At 32.4% G+C, this 26224-nt stretch overlaps 1 protein-coding gene across 1 annotated transcript in view; it reads left to right on the top strand.

Moving 5' to 3' along the window:
* Window positions 1–26224, top strand: part of LOC114332483 (solute carrier organic anion transporter family member 5A1-like) — a 233732-nt gene that overhangs the window by 164262 nt on the left and 43246 nt on the right. The window contains exons 5-6 of the mRNA XM_028282280.2: window positions 5965–6069; window positions 6127–6381. Of these exons, the coding sequence (XP_028138081.1) occupies window positions 5965–6069; window positions 6127–6381 (360 nt within the window). The remainder of the gene's footprint in view (window positions 1–5964; window positions 6070–6126; window positions 6382–26224) is intronic.

Here is a 26224-nt window from a genome sequence, read left to right as displayed (position 1 = left end):
ATTGGCAAAATTACTAATTATTTAGTAATTATTAACTATTTAGTAATTATTTTTTTTGCCAGATTGGCAAAATTACTGACCAGTTTACCAAAATTACTAATCACTAGCCAGTTGTGTCTGAGTTTAGCGAACCGAATATATGAAATGTTGTTTGGAATAAAAAAGTATGGTCTTATATGTGCAATTACATCCTTCTAATGGAAAAAAATATTTGAAAATTTTTCTCAAATTATGGATACCAACAACATTTTCATTTATAAATCTTTTATTTTTAATTTGACGAAGAAAAGTTATTCTTCATAAAAAGCTCTTCATGGTCTAAAATTTATGATGCAACCATCATATATCAAATTTTATTAATTTTATACGAGTTATATAAAAAATATGAATTTCAATCAAGAGTAAAGTAACTTTATAATTCACAACATTTAAATTAGAATGATATAATTGCACGTTAAAACATAATTTTTAATTCTGAACAACTTTTCATAATAGCAAATTTTTATATTATGAATTAAAATACGTAAATACACAAAGTTTTCGTTATGATAATGCTCGGATTTTCAGCTTGTTTTGTACTTTATTTTCAACTGTTCAGTTTTCCTCAATCTATAAATCGACATATAAATGAAAATTCCTTTTAAAACTTTTGGTTATCATCTTTTCTATGAAACAAAGTCTGAATTTAAAAAAATTAATTATAAATGAGACCGAGTGAGAACTACGGTGGGTACAAAGCCTAAATACGATTTATTAAAAAGCAAAAACATATTTATTTGTCTCGCAGTGACGTGCAACATTGACAAAACTTTATCTATTTATAGAAAAATGCATTTTTCTATTGCTTTTCAATGACTTTTACCTATTTGCAGGAAAATGCAGTTCGAATAATTCGAATAACTTTTCAAACAATGTTAAAATGCATAGAAATTTTAAATTTTTGCCTTATTTTTGCCATTATTGTTGTTCTTAAGATGAAAATTGTGAAGTTGAAAATTGCAAAAGACTGATATGTTTTGTACACATTTACGAAAAATGAATGGATTGAAAAGAAAAGTTTTTTAAAAGTGTGTACAATATTTAACTCCTTGCTGAGCGCTGTCTGCTTACAAAACGCCATCTTCAGAGCTATGGTCAAAATTTAAAATGTACCACTGCGAAAGGGGGACCTCATTGTGAAAAAATACAATTTTTTTTCTTTAAAAATTAAAAAACTTTCCAAAAAACCATCAAAGAGGCAGCACTGTAAGGTACTCTACAAAAAACACGTTAAAAGACACCATTTTGAGAAATGGTGTTACCAAACACCTAAAGAAAAATCCTGAAGTAATGTGCGCATTATCCATCCATCTTGCCCATATAGAGGACAGAATCCGTTCTCTCAGCAAAAGATACGTTATGCGCACGATAGACAGCTCTAACGTTAGAATTAAAGATACCCTGAACCTCCTTTATCTCTTGTTATTTTGACCACACGGGTCTCCCCCATTCTGCGTATGTGGTTATTCCTTTCTTTTTTTTTATTTAGTGTCCATTCTTTTATGCAATCTACGTTACATATTCTGCTAATGCCTTCACTTCTCTTTCCGTCTCTCAGCGTATTTCGTGTAATTCTTCTCAGTACTCTCATCTCTGCCGTTTCCAGTAGTCTTTGTGTTGTGGCTGTATCGGGTCTTGTTTCTGATGCATATGTCATTATTGGTCTTACATTGGTTAGATTTGATTTGAACGAGCTAAATATCAAAATACTGTATTTTGGGGTGTATTGATACTCTTGAACTTGTAAGATGCCCTGTGGTTTAAAAATATACAATTCAATTTAGCTTAAAAATGTTGTTTCCTCTGCAGGGTAAAAAAAAACAATTTTCATCAATTACAGAAATCTCTTTGTATGGCTAATTGGTCTTTACCAAAGCTAGGGATGGCGGTTTTTGACAAAACACCGGTTTTCGGTTATACCGTTTTTTTTTTTTGCTTACGGTTTAACCTGGCGGTTATAACCGGCCAAAAAAAACCGGTTTTCGGTTTTTTTAATCCAATAGGTTACAAAGTTACATTTACAATACACTTTAGTTTGCGATACTCCATTCGACTCGATATCAATATGATCAAAATTAGTATTATACTATCGAAAGAACATGTATTACTTTTAACACGTTTGTATATTTGTAGAATAGGTACATTTTAACTCATTTAATACTTCCTGTATGAGTGTATCGTTTTGAAAACGTAGCGAAATTCTTGGAGATTCGTATTCGTAATCAGTAATTCGATATTCATAGTCAGAGCATTATTTTTGGTAATCAGAAAAAGTCATTCACCCACTTTCAATGTCAAGAGTTAAGTGTGAAAATAGATGATGTTTGCGTCTAATTCAACCAGATCACTTCATATGTAAATATTATGATTACAAATACCTTTTGAAGGAAATATTATAATAAAACTTAATAATTGTTTCTGGCTGATGTGAGAGTGCACTTTCACTTTGCTTCTGTATTTTATAAAATAAAATAAAATTTGAATTATGGTTTTGTTTGGAATAATTCCCAACCTAATCCTAATCACCGTAAAAACCTAATAACCGGTTTTTACTTTAAAAAGAAAAAAACGGTTATAACATGGACAAAAAAACAACCGGTAAAACCGGTTATTGCGAAGTAAAAAAACCGGTTTTAGGTTTAAACCGGTAGGTTTTTCCCATCCCTAACCAAAGCCATCTAATTAATATTAAGTAAAAAAACTTTTGTGTGTAAATTTAAATATAGACATGTCTAATATACATACAGTGCTAGCCGAAAGTCCGTACCCCCTCGTATCTTTTGAACGGTTATACCTATAAATCTATAATAGTGAAATTTGGAAGAAGGAAATAAACGGACGTAAGCTTCTTAGCTAGTCATGACAGGTGACGTAATAGTGATAGATGTCTTTACAGCGCCACTGTGACAGATAATTTTAAATGGGACCTTATGGAGAGTTCAATGTATTCCCAATTCTCTTGCTAATGATTTGTGTAATACTGCCAGTTATTGTAATTTATCTCAAATTAATGTGATACCTAATAGCAGAAATACTTTTCTCGACTTAGTTTTTGCTAGTTTATCTAATATAATTGTGTCGGAACCATCTGATCCCTTGTTTGACAAAAGTGTCCATCATGCTCCAGTTTCTTTGGAATCGTTTGTTAAGGTTAACTCATCAACTTTAAATTATGAAGAATACTTTTTAGATTTCAGAAATGGTGATTACTTTAGCATAAATTATCTTTTGGCTGAGATTCATTGGAAATTAGTTTTCATCAACAAAACTATCAACGAGGCTATTGAAACCTTCTATGAAATTTTATACAATTTAATACATAATTTTGTACCGATTAAAAAATATAAAACATCCACATATCCTAATTGGTATTACTGTGATCTAAAATCGTTAATATTAAAAAAGCAAAACTGCTCATAAAACATTCAAACAGACAGGTAGGGAAGAAGATTATAATATATTTTCAAGTATTAGAGCTCAGTGTAAAGAACTTAAGAATTCACTATATAAACGACATGTTCAGGAAACTGAAAACAATATATCTGAAAACCCTAGATCATTCTGGAAATTTATAAATAGTAAAAGAAACTCACATATATGTTACCATCAGTTATTAAGTATGATGATTATACTAAGCAAAATAGTCTAGAAATCTTTGACATTTTTGCGAACTTTTTTTCAACTGTCTACAACGATGTTGTAGTTAATCAAATCTATATTTTTAAATTTGAGAAATCTGCGAATGTAAGCAATTATGTTCTTGACATTAAGGAGATAGTTAATAAGATTCTGAGTAGCCCGTGGAACCAAGGGACCTGACGAAGTTCCATTGTATATTTTTAAAAAATGTTTATACACTTTGGCAGAACCAATACACCATTTATTTAACCCATCACTAACATCAGAGATATTTCCCGATTTCTGGAAATCTAGTTTTTTAAAACCAATTTTCAAGTCTGGTCAGAAAGACAAAGCTGAAAATTACCGTGCAATTTGTATACAGTCAGAGTTACCAAAACTATTAGATTTTTTTGTAAATAAAATGTTTAAGTTTTGATTGTAAAAACATAATAATTGGTGGACAACATGGTTTTAGCCAAGGTAAATCCACAGTTACAAATCTCGTGTATTATACAAATTTTATCATTAACTCGTTGGAGTCTGGTTCTCAGGTCGATTCAATCTATGCTGATTTTTCAAAACCTTTCGATAGAGTCAATCATGAGATCTTGATTGCCAAACTTTGTGGCTATGGTATTAGCGATAACATCTCAAAATGGATTAAACATTATTTGTCTAATCGTTCTCAAATGGTTAAATATGGTAGTTTTTCCACAAGGTTCTCATTTGGGTCCACTGCTTTTTAATATATTTGTTAACGATTTACAAACAGTAATTAACTGCGACCAATTTCTCTTATTCGCTGATGACATAAAAATCTTTAGATTATTGCTTGCCTCTCTGATTGTGAATGTTTGCAGTTGTTCTTAAATAATTTTTCACGTTGGTGTGAAGTAAATGTTTTAAACTTAAATCTAAAAAAGTGTTTTAAAATCACGTTTAGTAAAACGCAGGCTTCTTTTAATAATAATTACACACTTAATGGTTCTGCAAGAGATACATCAGGTACGGGATTTGGGTATAACACTGGATAGAAAACTGAACTTTAATGATCATATTAATGATATAACTTCACGTTCCCTTAAAATGTTAGGATTTATACAGAGGAATTCAAAGGGCTTTTCAGTTTTTACGTTTAAAATATTATACTGTTCGCTAGTGCGATCAGTTATAGAATACTGTTGTATTATATGGTGTCCTTATTATAATACCCAGAAAACTCAATTAGAAAAAGTTCAAAACAGATTTTTAAGGATATGTGGTCATAAAATGGGTTTAAGACGTGGAGATTATAATTACAGTTATATTCTTAATCAACTTAAAATGAACAAATTATAGACAAGAAGAGCTGAATTCGAATTACATTTTTTACATAAGCTTCTAAATGGATTTATTAATTGCCCTGAAATTTTGGGTTTAATCTCATTTAATATACCTATGCGAAGAACCCGTAATTCTGACCTGTTTTTTGTAGATTTCCGTTCTACTAATTATGGACTAATGAAGTTATTTCTAGGATGTTAGGTACGGCGAACAATTACCAAACAGATTTAGAATTATTTAATACTTCAACTGCATCATTTAAAAAACATGTTAAAAAACTGTTGTAGCTAGCTTATGTATCTTACGGTATTTTATACATATTGTACAAAAACTGAAAAAGGGTTTAGCCCGTCAATAAATAAATAAATAAATAAATGGCAAGTGATACCTCGTTTGAAAGATATTGAAAATACCTATTAAGTCACACTAATTTTGTTTGAGTTTAAGCTAATTTTGATGAATAATTGAAATAAATATAAAATTGTAGTTTCGCATTTAATTAATAAAAATTCAAAATTCCGCCTATGATTACTTGTCAAAAAGGTTGACGTGGACGTAAAAACTACTAGAGAATTGAAAAAACGTCAACATTTTTGATAAAAAACCATAGGCGGACATTTGAATTTTTATTAATTAAATGCGAAACTACAATATTATATTTATTTAATTTATTCACTAAAATCAAAATAAACTTAAACCCAAAAAAATTAGTATGACTGAATAACGTATTTTGATTACCTTTCAAACGAGGTATCACTTGCCATAAGGTCCCATTTAAAATTATCGGTCACAGTGGCTCTGTAACGTCATCTGTCACTATTACGTCACCTGTCATGACTAGTTAAGAAGATTACGTCCGTTTATTTCCTCCCACCAAATTTGACTATTATAGGTATAACCGTTCAAAAGATACGAGGGGGGTACGGACTTTTGACTAGCAATGTATATAATATGCAATATACTAACGTCTATCATTTTTAGGTTGTATGTATAGTATGGCAGCTTTTGGTCCAGTACTTGGATTTTTACTGGGCGCCTATTTATTATCTTTTCACATGGATTCGTTTACTCACATCATCTCCATAGGTAAAATATCTCAATTTCAAATAAGTTTAGAAAACTAATACAAACATTTTATTTTAGATCCTGGAGATAGCAGATGGGTCGGCATGTGGTGGGGAGGGTTTTTGTTGTGCGGGTTACTGCTGATAATCGTTTCAGTGCCATTTTTCTCATTTCCGAAAGTTCTCACCCATGAAAAGGAGAAAATTCGACTTATGGAAAAAGCTGCTGCAGCAGTTGCCTCTTCCGGTACTAGTACTGCTGCGGCTGGTGGTACTAATAAAAATGGTAATGCTGCTACGGTAAACGATACTGGATATGGAAAAGATGTTAAAGGTAAGATTTTAATATTATTAGGGTTGGTTATTACTTTATTTATTATCCTTTATTTTCACATTCTATTTAGTTTTATACAGGGTGAGTCATAACTATAGGGACATAGACTAAGGACAGGTTATTTGGACCAAAATATGGCTATTGGGCCAAATATGCCTTAATAAAATGTTGCTGAGAAAAAAGATACAGGGTGTTAAAGTTAATTTTTGTTTTTCGTTTTTTGCTAATAGTTTCCCTGTATATTTATAAATTGCTATCAAAATTGGCACAGAGGCATAATCTGAGACAAGAAATAGTATTTTATCTACAATTTTACGTTTTGTCATAGAGGGCGCCACGTGGATCATTCCTGATGATCAAATTGAGTCTAAACTTTTTCTGATGAAACTTTTTAGTAATTTTTATTAGAAAATATGACGTAAACATCATTTTTACGTAAAATTGGTACTCTTGTTTAAACATGATAATTTCAACCGTTTTCGATAAAAACGCAATTGAAGATTTCAGGAACTCAGAAGGGGATATCAAATACCAAACTAATAAACGAAGTTGCAACTGAAATGATTGTGACGAGGCATTTCAATCAAAAAAGTAATGATTACTTTTAAAAAATACAACACTACACTACACTGTCACATCAAAAATAATTTACTCTGAACAAATGACATTTACCAACAACAATTACCTGACAGTCCAAAGCATACTTTTCATAAATGAAATAATATTTGAAATCCTTTTTGAAGTTATACTTCTTTACCGGCGATATGAGGGTGAGTTTTTATATGTTAAAACCTATGATCCCGGCGCATGCGCATTATAACTTTGTTCTGATTGGATGTTCAAATGACATGTCAAAAATTATTCAATATGGCGGCTGTGGCACAGCTGTAGTTGGATTATTTATGGTTGTTGCGTTTTAAAATTTGTGTGAAAAGAAACAACAAACAAAAGTTAGTTAATAGTTATACTGCCTTTTTAAATAGTTTTCATATACCTATATTTTTGGACTTTTGGACTGTTTTGGACAAGGAAAACTCATTCTAATTTGGTAAGTAGTTTTTATTGTAATCATATTGTAATTATACATTTGGATTAGGTTGAAATACAGTAGAGCGTCGATTATCCGAACTAATTGGGGGACATAGGTGTTCGGAAAACCGATTTGTTCGGATAATCGTACTACAATATATTGATACATATTTATAGTCATACATATTTATCCACAAGTGAATAAAAACCATATTTATATACCTACATATTTATTTATATCTTGATAATGACAACTAGCAACTAAACAAAAAAGTGCAGTCTTTGCAACAACATAATTATTTTTGGATACAATATTGAAGAAAATTGAAGATATTTTAAGCGTCAATTACTAACGCTTGCTCGGTATTCGAGTGCGGGACGCGGGAGTCGATAGTTCGAATAAGCGGTCGTTCGGTTGATCGACGTTCGGATAATCGACGCTCTACTGTACATTTATTTTCTCAAGAATGGGGATTTTAGAGAGAAATCCCAAATTAGGTCCGATTTTTATTTTTAAATTATGATTTTTTGGCGTAGATTTATTTATCTAGTAGGTATGTAATGCTTTGATTTACATACTTAATTTGATTACCAACAAAAGTTCTTCATCTAATATATTGTTTTCTTATTGTTTTGTTATATTTGAATATTTTCTTCCACAAAATTTAAACTACATAATTTAATTATATTCAAAACAACTGTCAAACAGTAAAACGTTCAGTTACCCTATTTTTCCACATGACAAATAATGTGGAATTGGACGAGTGAGTCTAGGCTTCGATTACAAATCGAAGCGCCCCGAAATTCACGGGTTCGATTCCCGATGCAAGTTTTTATTTTTTTATGCATTTTATGATTGTAAGTATATTTGTTATATAATTTTTTTTTTTCAGAAAATGCGTATTTAAAATTTTTGCCAACAATTATTATCGTTCAGAAATCATTTTTTCTTTTTGGCATTTTTCAATGTGTTTGTGTGCGTTTTATTCTTTTATTTTTTTAAATTTTTGGTATTGTCTTAAAAATCACATAATATGTAGTAGAAGTATAACTTCTTACGTGCGTACAAAGTACACACACATTCTTTTTTTAAGACTCTAAGCAGTTCGACTGCGTTTTTATCGAAAACGGTTGAAATTATCATGTTTAAACAAGAGTACCAATTTTACGTAAAAATGATGTTTACGTCATATTTTCTAATAAAAATTACTAAAAAGTTTCATCAGAAAAAGTTTAGACTCAATTTGATCATCAGGAATGATCCACATGGCGCCCTCTATGACAAAACGTAAAATTGTAGATAAAATACTATTTCTTGTGTAAGATTATGCCTCTGTGCCAATTTTGATAGCAATTTATAAATATACAGGGAAACTATTAGCAAAAAACGAAAAACAAAAATTAATTTTAACACCCTGTATCTTTTTTCTCAGCAACATTTTATTAAGGCATATTTGGCCCAATAGCCATATTTTGGTCCAAATAACCTGTCCTTAGTCTATGTCCCTATAGTTATGACTCACCCTGTATAAGTGGAGTTATGCACAGTTAGTTTTTTGTCTCTCCTGTAAAATCAGGTATTTTGGACTTATGCTTTTTTCACATTCGGCCGAAGATTTGAAATTTTGTCGATAGGACACTATGATAAAAGGTATCGAATTTTTACCGTCGAGTTTGAAGCGATAAACTACCCCAGATGCCCAAGGTGTGTGTTCGTCTTGTCCTAATCAAAAACATGAACAATGAAGATTCGGATTGGCAGCAAACACAACAGTATTTTAATTAATCATGTTTATTGTTCAATAAAGATATAATAAAATATGTCTTATTAAATTCAATGACATATACAGGGTGAGTTTTTAGTGCGAGATCGGTCGATAATTCCATTATGGTATACAATATCGAAAAAAGTTATTTAGAAAAAATGTAGGCAATGATATTCTCCACGCTTGGAAAATATGTCCATTTCTACAGGGTGATCAATAACAGCGTAGTATATCAAATATATAATTTTTTAAATGGGACACCCTATATATTTTTTCATATTCATATTCCCCTCATAATTCTTGTTCATATAATATAGGGTTTTGCATTACTATACAGAGTATTTAACAAGTTATGAGCATTTTTATTTCGATATCCCTATGAGATTAACACCCTGTATATAAAGAAGTAATTCATAGACAATAATTTGTTTTATGTGGTAAGATAAACAATATACTGTAGTTTTTAAATAAAGTCCAGTTGAAATCATTGACGAATGTTTGTATACAGGGTGAACTACAAAACCAAATTACGATTATCTCTATTTTTTTAAATGGATCACCCTATATTTTATTTTTCAACATTATTGTATTTAATATACTCTTTCATTTTTATATAGCATTCCCTATATCTAAACTTATTACTTTGGGAGATATTTTTAGTTTTCTTCAACTTTCGAGAATACATTCAATTTTTCTAGTAGAAATAAGTTGGTATTGAATGATAATTAAACAAAATTATTTTTATTCACTAAATAACTAACACAAAATATAAACCACAACAATATGCAATAAATGTATCAATAAATGTGATATTAAGGAATTATCATATTTCCCTAATATACAAGAATCATACAATTCCTACAAAAAAAAATATAGGTATCTTGTGTATAATAAAATTACAAGATTATTTTTATTTAATAAACAACTCACACAAAACATAAATCAAAACAATATACAACTAATTTAATAGTTTTTAGACTATTATATCAACAGCATTCTTAGCCAAGAAGTTTTTAGTAACACATTCCTAATAGCAGATTGTGACCCGCAGTTATTAATAATATAATTTTCATATTAAATTTCATTAATATGCATCAAGAAATCCCTACTTTGTTAACACTCAAACTAGGTGATCTATAAATGTTTAAGGTGATATTGTTAGAGATTATGTGATTGGTCCACATTTTTTGACGGTAGAAGTTTTTATACGACGGTGCTCCAGTTCTTCCAAAATTGATTTTTTTCAAGTGGGGCTATATAAAAAACCTTGTATACCAGAAGCATTCAACAACGCTTGATGATATGAAAAATAGAATAAAAGAAGCTTTTAACAATATTGACTTACAAAAATGTTAGAAATGTGGCTCGGTCATTTGAATATCGGTCACAAAATTGCATAGACGTTGAAAGTGGTCATTTTCAACATTTACTTTAGACTTATATCCTTAACATCACATTAATTGGTACATTCATTAAATTTTGTTATGGTTTATTATTTTTTTGTTAGTTATTTATTGAATAAAAATATTTGTTATACACTCTGGGCCAAAATTAACGGGCCACCTTAAAAATAGGTCATTTTTGATGTCTTATTTCTCCTAAACCTGTTGTCCGATTTAAGCAATTTTTTGTTATGTTATAGCCTTATTCGTTGACAATATCGTTATAATAATATTGTTGCTAAACAGGTAGATTTTCATTGTATACCGGGTGTACGAATCAAACTGTGTTTTTTTCTTAAAGTTTGCATCACCCTGTGGAATATTCTAGTATTTGTAGAATACTAAAATTAAAACCTAACTATAGCCTCATGCTTTCTCAACATTTTGTTTTTTGATTGGTTCGCTTATGTTGGATAATAAAAAAGTTAGGTGCTTTAACAACTAGACATGTTTTTTATCAATACAGGGTGTTTTTAAAAAATGTTGGAAAATTTTAAGGAGTAATTCTGCATGAAAAAATAATGACAGTTTGCTTTATAAGCGTATGTCCGCAAATGCTTCGTTGCCGAGATAGGGGGTGTTGAAAATTTTTTGACAAACGCATATTTTTTGACATACGCATATTTTTTGACATACAATTAAGAATTTAATTTTCACCATTGGCGCCCATATGGGTAATACGATGGCTCATATTACCCATATGGGCGCCAATGGTGAATATTAAATGCTTAATTGTATGCCAAAAAATGTGCAATAACTACATCTTAAAACCCACCAAATTTCATGTGCATGTCTCAACCGGTTTTAAAGTAATAAATAAACTCACCTACAAAATTAACCGCCACCTTGTATTTTTTTCAATTTGCAGAAATTGTTAACCATGGGCCACATTTTATGAAGGATATGGTGAAAACTACCTCCGCGGAAGAGAAATAATAATTTTTTTGAAAAAATTCGTTTGTTACAGCAAAAAGCAAATGAAAAAAATCTTCGAAAAAATTCAAATTAACAATATTTTGGAAATAAAAGTCTAATTGAAAAAAAAATTGGGTATCAATAATGAGTGTTGCCGCCTCTAGCCCTTAGGACTTCTTGGAGCCGGTTTGGCAATCCATTCATGATATCCTGGATATCAGATTGGGGGATATTTTGCCACTCCTCTACCATAGCTGTCTTCAGCTCTTCAAAGGATGCAGGGGCTGGTACTCTCGCTCTTACCCGTCTTTTGAGGTTGTCCCAGATATGCTCAATTGGGTTAAGATCGGGACTGTGTGCTGGCCATGGTAGAACTTGAGTCCCGACTTCAGTAAGGTACTCACGGGTAGATCTTGCTGTATGGCAACGTGCATTGTCATGCGTTAGTCTGAAGTTATCACCAATGAATGGTGCAAAAGGCATGACATGGTCTTGGAGAACTTCTTGCACGTATACTTGGCCATTCACACTGCCTCTACCGAACACAACAAGATCAGTACGCGCTTCGTAAGAAATACCTCCCCAAATCATTAATAACCCTCCTCGGTAAGCCACTGTTTTGGTTATAGCGCATGGAGCAAACCTTTCATTTTGACGCCTATAGACACGTTGGTGTCCATCTGGACCTTTTAGGGCTATTCTGCTCTCATCTGAGAACAGTATATTCTTCCATTTCGCCATAGTCCAGTTAGCATATTCTCGCGCAAAATGAAGTCTAGCCCTACGGTGTTGTGGGAGCAGTTGTGGTGCGCGAGCTGGACGGAATGCCCTCAAGTTTATTTCTGACAGTCTTCTTCTAATCGTTTGTCTACTCACACTAACGTTTCTCACCTCAAAAAGAGACCTACGAGCTTCAGGAGCGGTGCAAAAGCGATTTCTCAGTACTGTGGTGGCAATGAAGCGGTCATCTCGAACTGAAGTGCATCGTTGTCGGCCTTGACCTGGCCTGCGGTTGTACGATCCTGTCTCCCGAAATCGTCTGATGGCATTTTGTACCGTAGTTCTGGATAAATCGAGCGTACGGGCGATATGACGTTGACTGTAACCAGCATCAACTAAAGCCACCGCCCTAGCAGCATCTGTTGGAGCGAGTGGCATTTTTAAAATCACAAACAATAAATAAGCACTAAAATTTTAACTTAAACAATATTCGCTCACAATGATATGAAATTACAGGGATTCTTCAAGAATTGTTGTTAACACGGAAACAGATTTGCAACAATGTCGTACAACGACTATATGTCAAAAATCTTTCAATGACACAAATTTAGGAAACAAACTGTCACAGATAATGTAAACAAAACAATAATAAAGGTGGCGGGGTTAATTTTGCTGGTGAGTTAAATCGTCTGTATTAATGAAAAATATGGCTAGATGTTAAACTACCTAACTTTTTTATTATCCAACATAAGCGAATGAATCAAAAAGCAGAATGCTGAGAAAACATGGGGCTATAGTTAGGTTTTAATTTTAATATTTTATAAATGCTAGAATATTCCACAGGGTGATGCAAACTTAAAAAAAAACACTGTTTGATTGGTACACCCGGTATACAATGAAAATTTACCTGTTTAGCAACAATATTATTATAAAGATATTGTCAAGGAATTAGGCTATAATATATTAAAAAAATCACTTAAATCCGACAACAGGTTTAGGAGATATAAGACATCAAAAATGACCAATTTTTAAGGTGGCCCGTTAATTTTGGCCCAGAGTGTATTATTACATAATACTTATTTGTTAAGTTATTTATATTTATAAGAATAATTGAATGTATTCCCGGCAAATGAAGAAAACTAAAAATATCTCAGAAACTAATAAGTGTAGGTATAGGAGATGCTATATAAAAATGAAAGAAGAAAAATACAATATTTCAAAAAAAAAATAAAATATAGGGTGATCTATTAAAAAAAAATTGAGAAAATCGTAATTTTGTTTTGTAGTTTAAAAGTGCTTATAAAAATGAATGTTCTACTAAAAAATTCTTGCCTTAGAATAAACGTTATTTATTGAATAAAAATAATCTTGTTATATTATTATATACAATACAAAGTTTTTTTTGTAGGAATTTTACGATTTTTGTATATTAGGGAAATATGATAATTTCTTAATATCACATTTATTGTTATATTCACTGCATATTGCTATGGTTTATATTTTGTTTTAGTTATTTATCTAATAAAAATAATTTTGTTTAATTATCACTCAATACTAACTTATTTCTACTAGAAAAATTGAATGTATTCCCGAAATTTGAAGAAAACTAAAAATATCTCGGAAAGTAATCAGTTTAGATATAGGGAATGCTATATAAAAATGAAACGAGTATATTAAATACAATAATGTTGAAAAATAAAATATAGGGTGATCCATTTAAAAAAATAGAGAAAATCGTAATTTGGTTTTGTAGTTCACCCTGTATACAAATATTCTAAAATGATGTGAATTGGACTTAATTTAAAAACTACAGTATATTGTTTATCTTATTACATAAAACAAATTATTGTCTACGAATTACTTCTTTATATACAGGGTGTTAATCTCATAGTGATTTCGAAATAAAAATGGTCATAACTTGTTAAATACTCTGTATAGTAATGCAAAACCATATATTATATGAACAAGAATTATGAGGGGAATATAAATATGAAAAAATATATAGGGTGTCCCATTTAAAAAATTATATGTTTGATATACCACGCAGTTACTGATCACCCTGTAGAAATGGACATATTTTCCAAACGTGGAGAATATCATTGCCTACATTTTTTTTAAATAACTTTTCTCGATATTTTATACCATAATGGAGTTATCGACCGATCCCGCACTAAAAACTCACCCTGTATATTCAAGTTCTTGCCAAAAACTAACAATTCTTGGATTATACTTATGGCTTTTGGTATCTGGTTCGATGGTAACTTCTTGATGTCGAATGGTACTGCTGTTTTTGCAACTGTCACTGGGGTGCTGTTCTGCGTTCCGCAGTCACTTTGCAGTGTGAGCAGCATATCCCAATATAAAACTTATGGAACCTTGCAGCTCAGTGTTGCTGGTTTTAAGCAGACGAACTTAAAGTCCATCTAAATAGAATATTCCAGAAGTCCAAAACATCTTGATTTGAAAATCTGTGGGTTTTATTATTTTTAAGTAATTCATAGATAGGTACTATGAAAGATATTTATACGATATTAAAGATATATCATTTGAATATTAATTATGTGGCTTGGTTCTAAAAGGGCCAATGTCAAATTTTTGTTTTTTTATACAGCTTTCTTTTGATTTTAATATTGACCAAACAAAATGCAAAAAATTGAAATTTCCCATTTTAACATCAAGAAACATAATGTGGCTTAATGCTAAAAGGGCCAGTGTCAATTTATATATACATATACTTTAAAAGTTATTTAATATAAATATTAATATCTCTTGGCAACACTGTTCTTCATAAGAGTCTGTACTGAAAGGTGACCGTGGAACGCAGTATAGATGCTATATTCCACCAGGCCTACGGATTTTGGTCGTTGCAGTCTAGGTGAAATGCATTGTATGGTTGCAGTCTAGATGATATGGTCCTCGTTGTTGTATCGCCGGCGATTAAGGATGCTTCAAGCCCCCGAAGTAGTGATGTTGAAAAAGTAACTATTCGTTACAAAGTACTCGTTACTTACGAATACCGAAAGTAACGATTACTATACAGAGAGGCAAATGGTTACTTTGATTACTCTGATTACTTCGTACCAATCGTATCAGAGCGAGTAGCGACTATTGTATCTATTTTGATTACTCTGATTACTTCGTTATTTCGTACCAATCGTATTAGAGCGAGTAACGACTATTGTATCTACCTTGATTATTCTGATTACTTCGTTACAAAATACAAAAGTAACAAAAGTAACCATAGTAATCAAATCATTTTTATCCCTTAAACAGATCGGTGAAGGCCGTTGTTATATCGGAATACCTTTACAAAATACCTATCTACTGAGAAATACGATTCTCGATATAATTACCGGTACTCAAATACAAAAGTAACAAAAGTAATCATAGTAATCAAAGTAACGAATACTGTAAATGATTACTTAATACAAAATACCTACCTACTGAGAAATACGATTCTCGATATGATTACTGGTACTCAAATACAAAAGTAACAAAAGTAATCATAGTAATCAAAGTAATGAATACTTTAAATGATTACTTTATACAAAAGTAACGATTTGTAACGAATAGTCGAAAGTAACTACAATCAACATCACTATCCCGAAGGGAAAAACGTGATTTTATTCCCAAAAACTAGAAGGTAAAATACATATCAAACATCAAGAAGTAAAAACCAAAATGTATGTCCTTCTTCAAGAAATAATCAAAAAGAGTAGCAGATGACAAGAATAAATTAAATGAAATTATTATTAATTATTACTAGTTAAAATTATTTATGATTTACACGTGCATATACGTAAGTTAAAAAGAAATATTAAAATATTGAGACAACACAAATGGGTGGAGATTTGCAGGTTAGATACGAAAAAGTGATTATAAAAACTGTGAATGTAACGGACAATAATGAATACAAGAAAATACAATATTGAATTTCTTACCGCAAGAGAGATCTGTTGAAACAAATGAGGGTATTATCGGCTCATCACTTTAAGTAAATTAATTTTACCACCTCCATTGTGAGAATTGTCACTGTCATCGAAATGACAGAGTGACCTGTAGATGGAAAGGCATGTTCCGTCTTAAAAGACAGATACATAGAGAGTAAGAGAATATGAAGTATGTTCAGTATGATGATTTAGATGTTAGATGAAAAGAGAGATAGGAAATAGAGGATAACAAAAGAGGGCGCCAAACAAGTTTGTAACGGGAAAACAGGTTAAAACAAATAGAAGATTATTATTAAGGAATTATTAAGGAAAATACAATAAAATAATTATTTAAAAATGTGACATATTGAAAAATAACAAAGATGTGACGTTGATACAAATTAAAAAAAATGATTTCGCGCGCGTAACTTACTTACTTAGTTAGTCCTAAGCCTTTCTACCTTTAGGTGTAAGGCTGGTGGAGTTGAGTTTGGCATTGTAGTCTCCATGTTTTCCGATCTTGCGTTAGGTTTCTTGCACTTTCCAATGTCAATCCCTTCTTCTCGACTTCTTTCCTGATTTCATCTACCCACATAACTCTTGGTCTTCCTCTTTTGTTTTTCCCCTGCACTCTAGTTTCGAACACTCGTTTTGTAAGCCTCTCGTTCGACATTCTACACACGTGCCCGAACCATCTAAGTTGTCCCTCCACTATTTTTATTGATTGGTTCTAGTTTTAGGTTTTGTCTAATTGTTTCGTTTCGTATTTTGTCTGTCCTCTTTCTGTTTGCTATTTTCCTCAGGAACCTCATTTCCATAGCATTGACTCTGGATTTTTGTCTCCCCGTCAATGTCCATGTGTCGCTGCTATACATGATTGTTGGTTTAACTACTGATATAACGACTGCCCTTTTTAATTTCTCCGGTATCTCTTTTTTCCCCAAAAATGTTGTTTTCATAGCGTTAAATAAGCTTCCTGTTCGTCCCATTCTCTCGTTTATTTCCATGTCTTGTTTACCATTTGATTCGATTATTACTCCTAGGTATTTAAAATATTCCACTTGCTCTAGTTGTTTCCCGTCTAATTCTATTGCGTGTGTCTTCCTCGTATTTGAAATTATCATTGTTTTTGTTTTCTCTGTATTAATTTTCATATTTATGTTTGATAGTTCTTCTTCTACGATTTCAAGATTGTTCTGTAAGTCTTCTCTGTTTTCTGCTATCAATACCATGTCGTCTGCAAATAGTAGATCCGATAGTTGAGTCCGTTTCATTTGCCAGTATCCTAATGTTAGTTTTCTCATTCTTCTCTTGGCTTTCTTTATCGCTTCATCCAGTGCCACTGAGAATAGCAGTCGACTCAGCACGCATCCCTGTTTGACGCCTTGACTTGTAGTAAATTCTCTGGATTCCTCGTTATTGGTTCTTACTGTATTTGTATTATTTTTGTACATATCCTTTATTACCTCTATTATGTGTCTGTCGACTCCCCTTTCTTTTAGTGTCTTCCATACGTCCTTTCTTCGGATTCTGTCAAACGCCTTTTCCAGGTCAATGAAGCACATATGTTATGTGAATATTAGGTCTTGCGTGCTTCTGTCCTTCCTGAATCCACACTGTGTGTCTTCCATAGTTGTTTCATTTGGGTTTTTATTCTTGTCGCTATTATTCTTGCGAATACCTTCCCAGGGATACTTGCTATGGTGATACCTCGGTAATTATTACAGTTTCTCTTGTCTCCCTTTTTGTGGTAATATAATGTCTTTCTTCCAGTCCTTTGGTAATTCTGCTCTATTTATGATATCATTCATTAGTTCTTTCATGCTATCTATTCCCTCTGTCCCCATGAATTTTATCATTTCCGGGGTGATATGATCCTTGCCTAGTGCTTTGCCCTATTTTACTCTTTCTATTGCTTTCTCTAATTCGTCTCTTGTTATGGATTCCACTTGTTGTTCTTCATTCCTTTCTTGTATCTCCCTTATGTTCTCCGTGTCTGCATGAGTTAGCTCTTTAAAATGTTCTCTCCATGTTTCCATTATTTGTTTTTCTTCTGTTAGTACGTTTCCATTCTTGTCTTATTCGGCATCGTGTGCTCCTTCTTTTGTCTGAGTTGTTTTAATGCGCCGTAGAAGAGTTTTTGGTTTTCCCTATAATTTTTTGTCAGTTTTTGTCCAAATCTCTCCCATGACCTTTCCTTTCCTGCTTTCACCGCTATTTTTACCTCTTTCCTTTTTTCTTTATATGCCTCGTAATCTTCCGGGTGTTTTGTGCTTAGGTATCTCTTCCATTTGTCTTTTTTGTTCTTTAGTTTCTCTCGTATTTCTTCCGTCCACCATTCCGTTCTCCTCATGTTAGTATTTGCTATTTTTGCTTTCTCGCAAGTTTCCTCAGCTGCTTTGATTATGCTGGTTTTTAGATATTCCCATTTTTCTTCTATATTTGTATTTTTTGCCCTACCTTTCAGAGTATTATCTAATTTTTCTTGGAATTTCTTCTTATATCTTTCCTCTTTTAATTTGTAACTTTTTATTTTTTCGTTTACTACCTTTCTTCTCTTTTCTTCTTTTTCTTCTGTTGTTCTCATTCTCATTATTACTAGATGGTGGTCACTGCCAATCTCTGAGCCTCTTTTCACTTTCGTATCCTGTTCTCTTTTCCATTTGTTGCTGCTTACCAAAAAGTAATCTATGACTGATTTTTCGTTTCTGCTGTCTTGTACTCTCGTGTATTTGTGTACTTCTTAATGTTTAAATTTTGTATTTGTTATAACTAGTTTGTTCTCCATACATATTTCTATTATATTCTTTCACCATTTCTGTTTAGTATTTCTTCTCCTTCTTTTCCGCGCTCGTAACTAACATTCAAAATCACCAGGAGTGTAAAACTTTGTTGTATCTTTTTTGGAGTCCCAAAATTGTCCTTCTCGGCAAAATTCTGATCGTTTTTATGATTTTTAGAGGTTCGAGGTAGAGTTTTTGTCTCTGACACCTGGACTATTATCCGCAAAACTGTTCTAGCCTAATTAAATATCAATATATTCTTGTATAAACTTTTATGTAATAAAAAATATAAAATATTCATTTAGAAATGCAAATTAGAGGTCTTGTCGTGAACTCGAGGAAAGAATAGAATAAATTTAATAAAAGACGATAGCATATGGGTCAATATATATCCATAGTTAATGTATAAAGTAAATTTTAACTCAAGCTCGCATTAAATGGTTTAGTTTTACTTGAACTTGAAATCAATAGTTGACCTATTTAATAAACTTACACGAAAATGCTTGTTTGGTGTATTAAATATTTTACAGAAAGTCAGATATTTTGTTCTGTAATTAACGTGGCATGAAAAGGCGATCAACTGATACAAACTTAAGAAAACTTTCCTATGCAAATGTCTGCAAATATTTTTTTTGAAAATCCGCAGAATATAAATTTGCATATATCTTTCAAGAAGTGCCGGTTTAACCTAAATTCGGGCCCTGGGCGCTGGAGGTTTAGGGACCCCCTTCATTGCTATTCGTTGTCAGTTTTTTAACAAGAAAACACATGCATTAACTATAAAGGTTTATTTTAAAATCCATCAATTTTTTAAACAAGCAAGAAGAATAGCAAACGTCAAAAATAATCCAAAAAATACTTTTAAACATAAATAAAAAACAGAAAGTTCCACAAAACAACACATGACAAGCAAAAAAACATATTCTAAAAAATACAAGACAAAAATTAGATCACTTTTTTTCTTGACTCGGCATTCCCAAACTGCCATATAATATTATCACAATTCAATTTCTCCAGTTCTTCATTCTCTATATACAATAGTGATAATTCGTCTACGTTTTTTTTTTACCAAAATTTGACCTTAAATATGTTTTTATTCTTTTTAAAGCCGAAAAAGACCGCTCACCTGACGCGTCAAATTTTGCAGTAAAGTTAAGATATTGGAAAAAGTTGCATTCACATCCTGGACGACATTAAATTTTTCATAAATTATATGTTTATTCAAATTTTGGCATAACGTTACAAAATGGGTAATTTCATTATGCAAGTTCTCTTTGGTTTCATCAACATCGCTTTTATGTTTCTCGCATAAAGTATTAATGGACGTCTTGACTTCTTCTTTATCTCTAGATTGAAAAAAACATTTAGCAAGTGGAGTGCTAGCCTTAGAGGCCACTGTATAATGCCAAATTGCAATTTTTGTAATCGCTTTACTTTTGAATGTTTGAAAGAGTGTGTACCTATTGTTTGGGTATTGGCATTTTCGAGAAAAATCTATTCTTTATCTATAAATTAGATGTATGTATATCTATTTTTGTCTTTCGTTTAACTATTTTAAAAGAAATAATTTTGTTCATATTTTTAAAGAACTTATTTTAAAGCCGAAAAGTGAGATATACTGTTATGATCTACTTTTTATTACTTTAATATCAATTTATCTTTATTTGATTACTCCAATTAATTATTTAATCACTTATCCAATTGTCGCAGATCATACAAAAAAATTAATAAAAAATCTCAGGGTGCCTTTTGATAATACAAAAAAATATCTAAATTATCTTATGTTATACTTATCTTCTCTCGTGGTTTCAGTATCTCTTAGTTGGTTCTAATCGGGAAAAAATATTAGGAAAAGGAATTAAATAGAAATATAAAATAAGCATACAGAATTTTATTATCAAAATCAATACTCTAAAAATCGATCAAATTTAAAACCTGTGGACACAGCTGTCCGAATGAAATTTTTACCACTTAAATTTATTCTAGTTAAAAAAAACAATTTATCGGTTTGTTCCCGATGACTTTGATAAAACAAGCTAAACAAACAAATTTAGGTATTCGCAAATTACCTATACTTCCTATTTACTTTTTGAAATATTGGAATCTTAATTCATATGCTTTTACTCAAAATTTTAGTTTCCGAACATAAAAATATCTTTCACATAAATTGACTGACCTTTTGCTTCACTCACTCTGATGTCTTCTCTTGACCCAAAACAGCTCTCCCTCGTTGACTATGTTAGGCTACCCATCAAAGCCCTCTCCTTTCTCAAGCTTCAAATCTATCAGCATACCAGCACCAATTCTCCAACAAAACACAAACTCCAAAAATTTTCTCCTCTCCTTCTCACAATAATACAGAATCAAAGAGGTATTTCGTCTCAATTTGATCTGTCTCTCGTTCCACTTTTCAGCTTTATTCTCCACTATCAAAACACCCACTGGTACTTGCTATCTAACTATCCACGAAAACGTTGACTGCTCTTCAGCGATGCCAATAACATAATGAGTTCCTCTTTCCAAAACTATCTCACATTCAAACAAAACTTTCCCCATTCCAAAGTGCCTAGCCAATCAGAAACATTTATCTCCCCACCTTTCTTTTTTGTTTATTTAAAAACAAACAGTCATTCTCTCAAAAATATTCCTACCCAAACTTACGACCTTCCGGAAATTATCTAAATATTCCTATCATTAAACAAACATATTTAAAATTCCAAACTTTCTCTACATTAATTTCCTAAGAACTAATTAATGTGGCTTTGCCATCGTACATAACAAAACATCGTTATAATCTCCAAATACCCTGAACAATTATGGTCTATTCATCTCACTTTCTTTCCTAATGTGTTCTATTTTTCAGGAAAAAAGCTTACTAACGATAAATCACTTCTTAAAAACTACTTATAATAAATAGTTACAAATCAATGTACAGGGTGGATCAAATTTATGTGCCCGCGTTATATTAAAAAAATTAAAAATTTTATTCTATCTTTGATTGGTAGATTGATCCACAATAATACATATTATTTAAGCCCCACAATTCAAAATGAAATTATTAGAAACTAAAAAAACTCCGTTTATGCGATTATTTTGGATACAATTCGAGACATAGCTAAATCTGACAACTTTCTGTAGTTTTTGGGAAAGGGCACCGCCACAAACACTGACACGGGGCCCCTGTGGGGCTAGACTACGCCACTGTGTACAGGCGTTAAGGGATGTAACAATAGAACATAGGCTTTTACAGTGTATTGGCGTATCTACGTATGAGATTTTTTTCGGAGAATTTGTAGATTATTTAGCGTCTTTATTTTTTTATAATTAAAAGGAACGGGCCCCGGGCTCCTGGGCGCCTGCCCCAATCGCCCAGTGGATAAACCGGCACTGCGTTCAAGACCCTTCCAAAACGGATATAGTAATAGCTATCAAATCTCTGAGAAACAAAAAGTCCCCGGGAATTGACAATATTGCTGCAGAAATACTAAAAAGTGATCCGCATCTAACTGCTGAACTTTTGTTCCCCATAATCCGAGAGGTGTGGGAAACAAACCGCATTCCAGCGAGCAGAAAAAAGGTAACATTATCAAGCTTCCAAAAAAGGCAACCTCACACTGTGCAAAAATTGGAGAGGAATAACTTTGCTTACCTAAAGAAATAAAATGTCCACGACCATCATATTGAAAAGATTAACAAACAAAGTTAAATTTCGGGTTAATCAAGCAGGTTTTAGACCAGAATCCTTCTGCATAGACCACATCAATACTGTGAAGGTAATAATGGAACAATGGGTTGAATGAAACACACCCTAATACATGGTTTTTATCGATTTCGAGCGTGCCTTTGACAGCTTATCTCATGATGCTATATGGAAAATGTTAGAGCTAAAAATCATCCCGCAAAAAATAATTTCCATTATAAAGTCACTTTACACTGAAGCGAAATGCAGCGTGACATATACTGGGATCCACCGCAGGGCCGTAACTACCATTGGGGCAACCAGGGCAGTGCGCTGCCCCGCTGGGGCCCTCGTTTGGTTGGCCGTGCATAGATTTTAACGAGGAAAATAAAAATATGTATTTTAAAAGCCGATCCCAACGACATATTTTCAAATGACACAATTTTAAAAAGACCTTACAGTGGCACCCTAGACCTCAACATAAAGTTGAGGGGGATAAGCAGGGGCCCCCGAGACCTTAACATAAAAATTTTAAATTATTACTTAGGAAATTAGTTATTTCGGCGTAATAAAACCTAAAATGTCATTGGAAGAGAAGGCCCGGGCTAAGCTAGAGCCCCCGAGACCTTTCGTAAAGATATAAATTGTTACTGAGGAAATTAGTCATTTTGGCGAAATAAAAACTAAAATGCAACCGGAATAGGGGCCCCCGGTCCCAGCTACTTTGTCTTAACCAATTTACCCCAGACTACATCTTGGTATGTGAAATGAACCACATTGTAGTCGAACAATGTAATTAACATTATAGTATATTTTTTATGAAAACAGGAAAGATGTTATATTCATGGTACTTGCAAAATTATTTAGCTTAAAATAAGGTGATTTCAAAATTTTTTGTGTTGGTCAACTAAAATAGCAATATGTAGGTACAAGAAACTTCAATCATGAAATGCATTAAAATGAGTTTTCAAGGGGTTAAATATCAAACATTTTCCGGACCGCCCGTTCCGCTTGAGGGGTAAACCCCAAACTCCCCGGTAGAGCCCCTGGTAGATCACGTTTGCCCCGGGGCCCCCAACATCGTAGTTACAGCCCTGGATCAACCGTGACGAATTTAACATATTTACTGAAGTCAGACAGGGATGCGTGCTTTCTCCGTTTCTTTTTAATATAGACTGTGTTCTCTCCAAGCTAGATTCCGACACAAGAGGTAGGTATATACAATCGACGTTAACCTAGTCCTAAGCGATCTAGATTACATCGATGATATCTGCCTCTTAGGACAAATGTTCCAAGATGTGGCTGACTAATTGGAAACACTGTCCACTGAAGCCAATAAAATAAGTATGAAAATCAATTTTAATTAAACCAAATCCATGAGAATATAAAAGTATAAGAGAATCCATAAGTATATAAAACCGGAAAAATCCTTCAGGAATGGTTGGTGTCCACCTTTGTAACAATACCAAAAACAATATATGCCAAAGATTGTTCAGACTATAGGACAATATCACTAATAAGCCATACCCTCAAAATATTTCTAAAAGTGATTCATGGAAGATTATACAGAAAGCTAGAATATGATATGGATGATACCCAATTTGGGTTCCGCAAAGGACTTGGAACAAGAGAGGCATTGTTTGCGTTTAATGTCCTCTCTCAAAGATGCTTAGATATGAACCTGGATATTTATTCCTGTTTCATCGACTTCGAAAAAGCGTTCGACAGGGTCCGACATGAAAAACTAATAGAATTATTGAAAAACAGAGATATAGACAGACGAGATTTACTAATTATCGTCAATCTGTATTGGAATCAAAAGTCCAATATAAAGATAGAAGAACAAGAATCCGAGAATACTGACATAAAGAGAGGAGTAAGACAGGTTTGTGTTTTGTCGCCGCTACTGTTTAACCTGTACAGTGAAGCCATATTTCAGGAAGCGATAGCGGAGCTAAGTGATGGAATCTCTATAAACGGAAGAATAGTAAATAACATAAGATTCGCTGATGACACCGTTATAGACACCCTGGAATCGCTACAAGAATTGCTAAATAGAATTAACGATTATTGCATTCGATACGGACTAAAAATAAACAAGAAAAAAACTAAATTTATGATTGTCTCAAAAACAGAACATGGAAATGAAAGGTTAATGATAGAGCAAACCCAAATAGAAAAAGTTAAGAGATACAAATATCTGGGAACCTGGGTTGATGAAAAAAATGACCAAAGCAAAGAAATTAAAGCCCGAATTGAAACTGCAAGGCAAGCATTTATAAAAATGAAGACACTGCTTACAAACAAAGACCTTCATTTACCTCTCAGATTGAGGCTCTAAGATGCTACATATTTTCTATATTGCTATACGGAATGGAAGCTTGGACATTGAAGAGACAACACATAAGAAGAATAGAAGCGTTCGAAATGTGGTGTTACAGAAGAATATTGAAAATTCAGTGGGTTCAAAGGATTACCAATGTTGAAGTGCTACGACGTTTAAATAAGGAGTTGGAAATTATGAAAAGTATAAAAACTAGAAAACTGGAATATTTGGGTCCATTACCAGAGGAGAAAAATATGAGTTGCTGAGAATTATTATGCAAGGAAGGATCCAAGGTAGAAGAAGCATAGGAAGAAGACGCATCTCCTGGCTGAGGAACCTTAGAGAATGGTTTAACTGTGGTTAATTACAACTATTTCAGAGCAGCAGCCAACAAAGTGACCATAGCCATTATGATATCCAACCTCCGATAGAAGAGGGAACTTTAAGAAGAAGATGAAAATAAATACAAGAAACAACATACTATTTACTATTAACATGCTGATTGAAAATGTGGAAAATTTTATGTATATTGCAATAATTGTCATAACAGAAAGCGGAGGTACAGCAGACGATATTCGTAGCAAGATACGAAAAGTTCAACAAGCGTTCATCATGCTCAATCCTGGCCAGTATACTACAAAGTCAAAGATCCGAATATTCCAGTCAAATGACATGTCTGTTCTACTCTACGCTACGGATGTGAATTCTGGAAAGTGACAAAAACCTTTACAGACAAACTGCAGGTCTTTAACAAATGCCTACGAAGAATTGTTCGGATTTTCTGGCCTAACATCATCAGACACAAAATATCTGCTACACCTGACTGTCAAATAAGAGGTCACGTAAAGTCTTGGAATTAGGTGAAGACCTTAGCTCAAAATAGAACTCGATGGCTTTCACTGAAGCTCTATGCTCTATTTAGGAGTTCAAAAACCTTACAGTTTTAAGTAAGAAAAACTTTTAAATATTCATCTAAAAATACAAATGAGAGCTGTTGTGAAACCGAGAAATGGATAGTATAAATAAAAGACTATGGCATGTGGGCCATATAAGCCATAGTTAATATATAAAATTAATTTTAACTCAAGCTCACACTAATGGTTTAGTTTTACTTGAACTTGAAATCAATAATTGACCTATTTAATAAACGAAAATGCTTGTTTTGTGTATTAAATATTTTAAAGAAAGCCAGACATTTTGTTCTGTAATTAACGTGGCATGATAAGGCGATTGGCTGTTATATCTTAAGAAAAC

The sequence above is a fragment of the Diabrotica virgifera genome, chromosome 10 (assembly GCF_917563875.1).
Source record: "Diabrotica virgifera virgifera chromosome 10, PGI_DIABVI_V3a".
Lineage (NCBI taxonomy): Eukaryota > Metazoa > Arthropoda > Insecta > Coleoptera > Chrysomelidae > Diabrotica > Diabrotica virgifera.
The sequence above is the reverse complement of the archived record's forward strand: the minus strand, read 5'-3'. Positions and strand labels throughout refer to the sequence as shown.